This window comes from Egretta garzetta, unplaced genomic scaffold (genome assembly GCF_000687185.1).
Source record: "Egretta garzetta isolate BGI_Z169 unplaced genomic scaffold, ASM68718v1 scaffold207, whole genome shotgun sequence".
Classification (NCBI taxonomy): domain Eukaryota; kingdom Metazoa; phylum Chordata; class Aves; order Pelecaniformes; family Ardeidae; genus Egretta; species Egretta garzetta.
Genome location: NW_009260185.1, coordinates 1,621,059 through 1,630,317, shown reverse-complemented (window position 1 = coordinate 1,630,317; position 9,259 = coordinate 1,621,059). Strand labels below are relative to the sequence as shown.

General features: G+C 43.0%; 1 protein-coding gene across 1 annotated transcript in view; it reads right to left on the bottom strand.

Moving 5' to 3' along the window:
* The window catches only part of GRAMD1B (GRAM domain containing 1B), a 100,539-nt gene extending 98,432 nt beyond the window's left edge, over window positions 1–2,107 (bottom strand). The window contains exon 1 of the mRNA XM_035897462.1: window positions 1,731–2,107. Within this exon, the coding sequence (XP_035753355.1) occupies window positions 1,731–2,092 (362 nt within the window). The 5' untranslated portion in view covers window positions 2,093–2,107. The remainder of the gene's footprint in view (window positions 1–1,730) is intronic.
* Window positions 2,108–9,259: the final 7,152 nt, after the last annotated feature.

The following is a 9,259-nucleotide window of genomic DNA, read 5'->3' as shown; positions in this document are numbered from 1 at the left end:
CCGAGGAGAAAGGGAAAAGTTACATTTGAAAACATCATGTTTCCCATTGGAAGAGGGATAAATTTGGAGCCTGCTACATAAGAAAGGAGGTGCCATGCTGGCTTTGGTATGCTAACACCACCTAATCCATCAATCACTTCAGCTTTTTTCCAGTCACTGTTTCAAAAACATAACCAGGGCTAAGGCAGAAACATCTTAATGATGAATAAGCAGAAAGCTATCAGCATAGCCATGGAGATATCACATGTACGTGAATGAACTAAGTTTTCTTATGCATTCACACCAAAAGAAATGTGTCTTGGCCTCTGTCTCAAACACATCAATGAGTCCAAATGAAATCTTTCAGCTGAAAAGCCATCTTCTGTTGCACTTCAGGCCTGAACTTTATGATTCTGACACTGTAGCACATATCCTACGCATTATCCTTCCCCTGCTTTCTATGCTATAACTGAATCACTACTTTTATCACCACAGCCATCAGTAATATTTCTCAAAGATACTTTTCAAAGTTGACTTTTTAAATGAGGTATTATCAAATCTTTGATGGCTTGCATTTATTGATGAAACTTCCCCTAAACTTAAAAATGACAGACTGACCTTGCTAAAGGGACCTCATGCAAGAGGAATTACCATATAATCGGAGTGGATATTAGTAGAAGAAAAAGCTCTGTCCTATAACCAATCAATACAGCAGCCAGTGAGTCAACCTAGTACACTGGGTGCAGAAACAGCAAGAGACAAGCTTCTTTTTTTATGGACATGCAGTGCTTACTTTCAGGCTTAAACCCACACATAGGCTGCATGGGAGTTGCAAAGCAACACAAGGAAAAATTGGCCCACACTTAGCAAGTATAAGGATTTATACTGCACTGATTTCTCAGAGAAACCTCTCAAGTGTCATGTGTATTTTGGGACTTCAGGAAAGGTAGATTGTTCCACTCTGCAGAGTAAACTACACTGCATGGTGTAGAGCTCGATCACACCTGCAGAGGGTTGTATAAGATATAACTTTTTCTTCACATGGCCACACAATAACTCCCTGGGCATTAATTTCCCTGTGTTGACAAGCTCTTGGAGGTCTTTATGAATTATTTGTCCCCTCTCTGAGCCAAAGGACCGAGTGACTTTCAAGTCTGGAAAGCAGCCAAGAACCACCCAGACATCTTGACATGCAGACCAACCTACTAGCCACAAGGCTACCTTGCTTCTCTCTTGTCCTCACATTCTCCCAATGCCAGCAACTGAACGAAGGATTTCGGAGAAGGTCTCGGCAGCAAGCACGAACATCACCAAAAAACACTGACAAAGGTTTGGCATCATCACTCCCTCCCCTCCCCAGCAGAGAGGTCACCTCCTCTCTCAAGGGTCTCTTCAGGACACCTTAATGACATTAAGTCTTATCACCCATTCTTTCAGGACAGTCTCCCTCGCTCACAGAGCCAGTGAAAAGAACTTGCTTCTATCACCTGTAGAAGGCATACAGAGGACTATGAACAAGGAGGGTCCTAGCACTGCCGTTTCCAACATGCCTACTGTTTGCACATAAGGATTAGGCCATTTGGTCTGGCACTAACAAGTCCAACCAACTAAATTCCCATTCCAGCCAGCAGGTGAGGACAAAGTCCCAGGGAGAAGCACACCAAGATTTCTAGGGGAACAATAGACCCTACCTACCCATCGTGGACAGGCTCTTCTTGAAAGCAGGGAAGGGAAAGTGGCCAAAAACGTACCTGCTCTCACTGTATTCCTTCTTCTCTCTCACACGCAGCCACTTCCGAAGGAGGAAGCGCTTGCGCCGTGGGGAGGCACTGGGTGTGGAGCAGTTGGACCACGGAGTGTCCTCATCACTGGAGGGAGTGATTTCAATGGATGGGAGCTGCAGGTATTCCTTGCTGGAGGAAGGAGAATCCTGATACCCGCTGGCCTCCAGGCTCTGCTCCTGCACGTTCTTCATCCGCCTCATCTTGAAGCGCTTCCTGCGCAGGGTTGGGGTGGACGAACTGGACCAGGCACGACCACCCTCCACCACCTGCTGCTCTGGGACTTGCAGTGCTGGGAGCTGCAGGGTTTCTGTCATATTGGCAGCTGGCATCAGATGCCCTTTCTCTTTCTGCTCCCACCCCCAAGCGCACTAGCTCTCCGTGTAAACCACACCACAAAACTACAACTTGCCTTCCTCCTCCCTCACCCAGTCCAGCACTGCCCTCCCTCTCAAGCAGGAAACCTCATGTTCTTCACGTGCTTTCATTTAACAAACAGCGGGGTGGGGAGGGGATGTTCAGGACACAGACATGCCACAAGGGAAGCCAGTTTCAAGTTTCTTTTCTTTCTGCTCTCTACAAAACAAGGTCTCTCCCCTGCCTGGTCTCTCTCAAAGCAGTAGGTTCAGCACCGAGACAAGGGTTGCCAGCAACAGTTTGGCTCACTTTCAGCTTCCCCCCCACCCCCTCCACCCCCTTTTGCCTTCAGCCCTCTTTGCCTAATGCTGGTTCAGGAAAGAAAGTCTCCTGGGGCTGTGCTAGGAAACTCGGCTGTGGTCTTCAAGAGACGAAGCAAGTATGGAGTAGAGCGGCGTGGAGCTGCGAGGAGGTCAGAAAGAGAAACAAAGAGAGGGAGGGAAGCAACAATACTTGATAAAATCAGGAGAAAGTAGGAGGAGCAGCATGTTCTTTTTCTGTAGCGGGTAAGACATACGCAGGCAGCTGTTGCAAGCATAACTGCACTCTTAATCCCAGGAGACAGGGTTTATATTACCAAATATGCTGCTGCTACAAGTCAGCCGAATGAAAAAGGGTAAGAAGGGTTTAATAGCCTGCTGTAGAAGCCAATCGGACAGGCTTTCCCCTTGTCCCACCTTCCCGCTCAGCCAGCCCACCCCGTGGAGGGAGGGTGCGAGCAAACTCTGACTTTCAGCCTTCTTTCTCAACTCGGGGTTTTTTTGTCCCCATTGACTGCTTACAGAGAAAGCAGAGAAGGAGGGGGGCTGAGGAATAGCTAAAAAGGCAGTAGCAGCAGGTGGCACCGGAACTGGGAGCCTGGTTGGTTTTTTAGCTCAGGTTCACATGAGTGAAAGCTGATCAAAGAGTTCTTGGAGGGCAACGCTGCTTCCAAAATGACACTGGATGATGGATGGTCTCAGGTCCAGGAACCAACAAAGACACCACACGAAGACAATTAGACATGGAGAACAGACTTTAGACCAGGAGAAAAGCACATACTACATGGAAAATTCCCAGGCATTTAATACACTAAGGAAGCTCTACCAAAGGACAAGCACTGGGAGGAATAGCAGCCTCAGGACAAGCCTTGCAAAATTCTGGTAATGAAACCAAATCAGGGAAAACAGTGTGGCAGATTCTCCATCAAGATGTCCTGAGTTTCATTGAATGCTCCTGAAAGAAGCTGTACTTTCAGGTGGAAAAGTGACACAGGAACTTAAATTCTTTAAGGCTGTGACTAGAGTTCAGCTATGTGAATTTCCAGTTTGCCATCATAAATAAAACATCTCTAAATCAACCTGACACAGCTTTCATTTTCATTGTTCAACAGCCTGAACCTTTGAAATGATGAGTTTCAGGTTAGAAAATATTTGTCAATCCAAATCAAAATAGTTTTTCTTGCATTGACTGCCTCAGTTTTGTTTGAAAATAAAACTCAAGAACTCTGAAGATCAAAAACTGCCAGGACACAGATAACTGAACATGTCAAAAAAGGAAGGCACAGCAGGAACAGGGGGGAAGGAAACAAGGTTTCAATACTATGTTTGGTTGGTTTTTTTAAATCCTCAATCACTATATTCAACTTTGTTGTACTTCCCTTTTGCTCTGCCCATCCTGCAAGTTAATAGCTTGAGCAACTCTTCAAATCAATTTTTGGAGCTCCTGTCCCCTTGGCATCTATGCACCAGGTGCACACACACCATCAGAATGCCTTCTACAAACACCCACTTAAAGTCAAATAAAACAGGCCAAGAAACAAAAATCTACAGATTGGACAAAGCACCAATATTCCATATTTGAAGACTTGCATGAGTAGCTGTGCATCCTCTCTGCCTCTCGAGGGCTGATACCTTTTCTTCCTCTTCTGCAATATGGAGAAACCTGAATCTGAATGTTTCAGCCACCTGTTGCCAGGATTCTATCATGTCACCACCACACATTCAGAAGCCACCTGTACATAACATTACTGGCTACCTGTTAACACAGAAAATTAGCTGTCATCATCTTCCCATGGCATCTACGAATCAAAATCCCACAATATCATTCCTAAATTTTAACCAAGAGTGACTATGTGCAACTTTGGGGGAAGGGAATAGTAGCCCCTCTGGAGGCTGTCATAAACAAGTTGTGCTCCATGTATTAATGAGCTTGATCTCCTGAGGAATCTTTTATCAACTAGACAAGATTTTAATTTAATTGCAGAAATACATGCAAATAAGAAGGGTCAAAGTTTGCACTTTTGCATGCTTTCTTTTGTAATAAATTGCACAGTGGACATTGCAAACCCTCAGAATCCTCACAGATGTTACCTAATTAATCAAGAGACTCATACTACATCACTCTGGGCAATAGTAGCATTTGGTAATCACTTTCTTTGGCAAGGAAAAACTGTCCCTTTCACCAGTCTGCTTTTTGTTGCCATGGGCATGCCAGTACAATTTCTTCCCCCTCAGCCTCGTTGAACACTAGTGGAACTCACTTCAAGACAGGGGATCTTTTCCCACCCCCTTCACATATAAGAAACTGAAAATAATTCTCTCAGGCTGTGCCATGAGTGTCCTTCCATTTTGGACAGGGTACACATGCATGGGGGACTATCCCTTTAACTCCAACTACTTCACCAATTAGTAAGCAACACTTACTTGCACTCCAACATTCTCAGTGCATTTTTGTTTTGGAGAGAGGATGCTGGCCATCTGTCTGATGGTCTCAGGGAAAAAAAAAGAGAAGCTATGTAATGAGAGATAGCTCAAACACCTGACCCACGAAGTGAAAAATACCAACCATGATCAAGCACTATTTCTGTACAAATCACACCAGCACAATCTGACTGCTTCCATGAGAGCCTGCGTGTTGCTAGATCCCTGTTTAATGACTACTCCTATAGTTTAATGGTCCGTCTAATGATAAATTCATTAGAGCAGCAAATGGTTGTCGATGCTTCAGGTTGATGAACAATTTCTCTGCCTTTCTCCTACTCAAACATTCTGGGTTTTCCAGTATCCTCAGAGGAGGGCTTATGAATTAAGCAAAGAGGAAAGACAAATCCTCTGAAAAACTAAAAATCCCTTCTCTGAATGAAGAACATGAACTAATGTCAGCCCAGACTCTCTGGCAGTCCTTTCCATAATAACTTTCCCATGCATTTAAGGGACATTCATGTCAGCTGTGGTAGATAAATACAGAGCAGGAGATGGACTGAATACACTGTAAAAAAGCAACATATTAATTAAAACCAGTTATTTTTAAATACAAAAAATATACAACTATTTCAGAAGACTAACAAAGTCACTCAGAAGCACAGTATCTGGCTACAGAAGCTCTGTCAGGTCAGGCAGGGAGATGACCATTTGTAGACTTGGAAAAATTCAAGCCAGATCTTCCCATTCAAGCTCCCCTTTTCCTACAGTTCAATGGCACGTTTGACTTATTTTCCTTTCTGTGCACACATCTAAAGTGGCAGCTTCTGCATGAGAAACCTGCCATGCCTACAACAGCAGAGAAAGCCCTGCTAGGTCAAAAGTCTTTTTCAAATTCCAAAACTTTTACTTTTTTTAAAAAAATCTTTAAGTATTTTTTGTTTAAGTTCTGGAATAATTTTTTACATTTAAATTAAAAACTAATATATTTATCTGCATATACTTCTGCATTCCAACAGTTTTCTGCAAGAATGGTCATGTTATCTTTGGAACTGGAACACTTCCTTACACCCAGACTTCAGCCATCCTTTGGTCTTTGCATATTAAATTAGAATGAGCCCTACTATGATTTGACATACGACAGCTTATGAATACATGCCAGGAACACGTATTGGCTAATCATTCTTTGGTGCCCTGCAGATCTGTCCCTTTAAATCATGCACTACCAAGCAGCAGTTGCTATCATTTGAACATACACAGTCATTTTTATTCTGGATATGTGATACTGGATACCTGCATGTGTTGTTCTCCAAAACCCAAGGACTATATTACAAGACAGATGAGACAAATTCCGCAGGCTGCAGGGCGAGAAATACCAGCCACAGGCTGGTACCTCAGTGTATGACAAAGCAAGATGGAGGTGCCCCTGTGGCCCATGCATTCCCCAGTTCTTCCCCACTCAGTACAACATTTATTCAGGACTTGCCACAATCTCTTCCACAGGCAGACGAGTTCAGAAAGCAGTCTTGCACACTGTTAAATGACCACAAATCCCAATTACTTGGTTTAACACGGTCTCAGCACCTCTTCCTTCTCCCCAAAAACATGCTGTGAAGGAACATAAATGCATTTTCACCCCAAAGGATGGTATGTCCCTTCCATGCCACCTGACCAAAGAACAGAACAGTTTTATTTGTAGTTTGACCAAAAATAGTAGAAGTGCTTTTAAACAAGTCCCTAGCCAGTGAGAGATCAGCTTTTGGATAAATTGCGTAAACTGCACCAGCCTCTGCCATAAAAGTTTAACAAGTCTGGCATTTTGGTCAATAATAATTGGCCTCAACTAAGATACAGGTGTATACGTACTTGTACTCACAGTGCAAAGCAGAGCCTATGCACATGCTAAGTGCATTACAGAAGGTTACTTGAGCCAAACCCAGGAGCAGTAACTCTCAACTCCTACCAGAATCAGACCATCATCATCAACGACAATGCAAATAGCGACATGGGACAGAAAGGGGTTGCAGTAGGCTGAGCCACACTGTATCCAATCTCTCCTACAAGAACAAAATACAACTTATGGAATATACGTTGTATTATGTATTAGTTGCTGGCCATTTTAACAATATTTAGAGAGGCTGAAAAGGCGTCCGATTCCAACAGGGCTTTCTGCTTAAGAGGGGCATCCTATATCTGTTCATGCCTTCCCCTCCAAAATAAATAATTCTCATGTCAGCAATAACCATTAAGGACTTCAGTGTATGAATCCTTACTAACAGAGTACCACACGTAACTAGGGATTTAAACTGTGGCCTCATACATAGTACCAAACCAGAGATTCTTCAGATACCATCCAGAATTCCAGAAATTCTCCAACATTATTCAAATAACACAGCACATGATTTTTTTTCAGCATTAGGACGATACTTTCACAGTTAATTTCTTCAGGTAGTGCTTTTCCTCCAAATTCAAGGGGACAGTTGAGCCAAACATAGCAAGGAAAACAAATTAAATCAGTGTCATGACTTCACAATAGTAATTCATCAGAAGATGGCAACAGGGCAAAGGACTCTCTCAGTTTGAGTTTTCTTTGCAATTTAGAACTCAAGTGTATTATTTGGCACTGCTTATTTACACTGCTCAAGACCTCTCATAAATCTAATGGAGGGGATTTAGGGTAGATCAATCAAATTCAGTCCCTCACAAAACAGGGTGACCCATTAGAATTAATTTCCTTAGGAGCTTAGCATTTGATTTGTACTACATACATTGTATATGAAGGAAGTGAGGGGACTCTGGCCAAATTCCTTGGAATTCCTCTACCTGTACAGCATTTACCTAACAGGTCACAGCTCACAGCACACACCATTAACCACAGGAGAACAAGACTAAGTACAAAAGGTCTCTGAACAGTACATTGTTCCCTAAGCCACCTAAAATACCTGCTTTGCTAGCTCTGGTCAGTCAAGTTTGCTGTATTTAACCCAGACCACACACAAACATGCACACCAGCTCAAGGACCCCAAGCACACTGACAAAATTCCCTCACCTATTTGGGAAGATAAAACCCATTGCCTACGCAGCCATGAAACTCAGTTCAGACTCTCACAGTTCTCAGAAATTTGAGCATGCCTAAATTTAATTTGCCCCAAGAGCTGCAAAATTAAGATTAAAATAAATCCTTGCTTCCCTCTGCTAAACCACAGGCAAGAAGCACCAGGGAGCTGGATTCCAAATCACACCCTAGCAAGTGTTCAGCATAGCTCAGTAATTAGGCCTTGTAGCATTGGTGAGCAACCCAGCCAATACTCAAACACAAGCAACAGAAGTTCTTAACTGAAAGCAGGGGTGAACAAGCACGTATAGGTAAGCAGCATACTGCTTTGCTCACCACAGCATAAGTGTTCTCCCAGGTTTACACTTATGTATTCACATGGATGTTGCAATGTAAACACCTACCCTCTAAAAAAATTAGATTTTGCTTTGTTGCGGTAAGTTCACATGTTCATTAACCAAAAATGAGGCAAGTGGATGAAGTCCCAGCACAACATTCTTTGAATTTTTACCACTTGTGGGTTTTGGACAAAAATGAAACAGCCCCTTTCCTCCAACACTGTAAATTAGCACCCAGCAGGTGGTTCTGCAAAGCACAATATCTGCATGAAAGCATGAAGAAACTTCCACAGATAAAAAGCCCCTCCGACTGAGCAAGCACAGACCGCTAAGTACAAGGTGTTACTAGTTGAAAGGAGAAAAAAAATTCAGCCTTCCTAAAGAGTAGGACAAGCCAAAGCACAAGAACAGCAAGGTTTTGGTATTTGCTTCCAATTTTGCACCTGGCAAAACAAAATACTTCCAAAGCTAAAAAAGAAGGAACAGTGTTTTGTTACCCTACAGTCCAGCGACTGAGACTCTCACAAGACCAGGCATTTTCCTTCTCATTCAAGGAAGGTGCAACTAATTATTTGTACAAAAAGCAGTCAGCCTGGAAAAGACAGCTTTACATATCAGAAGAACTCAGTCTCGAATCTCAAACTCCTACAATACATGCAGTGCCCTTCCTGTAAGAAGCAGGGGTTGTAGATCTGCTTCCCACCCCAGCCTTTGTTTTAGCTCCGAAAGAAAAACACCAAATGCTTCAGCAAGTACTGTATCATCCTTTCTAGGATGGCCTGACTCCAATTAAAATTTATATCTGGCTAAGAGCAGTGGTTCCCAGCTCGTGACTTGCATGCTGTTTGCATGACCGATATAGGAACTATAGGAATCTAAAACTGAGGCTAAAGAGAAAGACTTATAATGGTACCTGTCAATCATTATTTTGTACCAACAGCATGGCTGGAAGTGGAATAGTCTTCAGTATTTCTGCTTTCTGTTTTCTATTTAGGGCAACTAAAATTA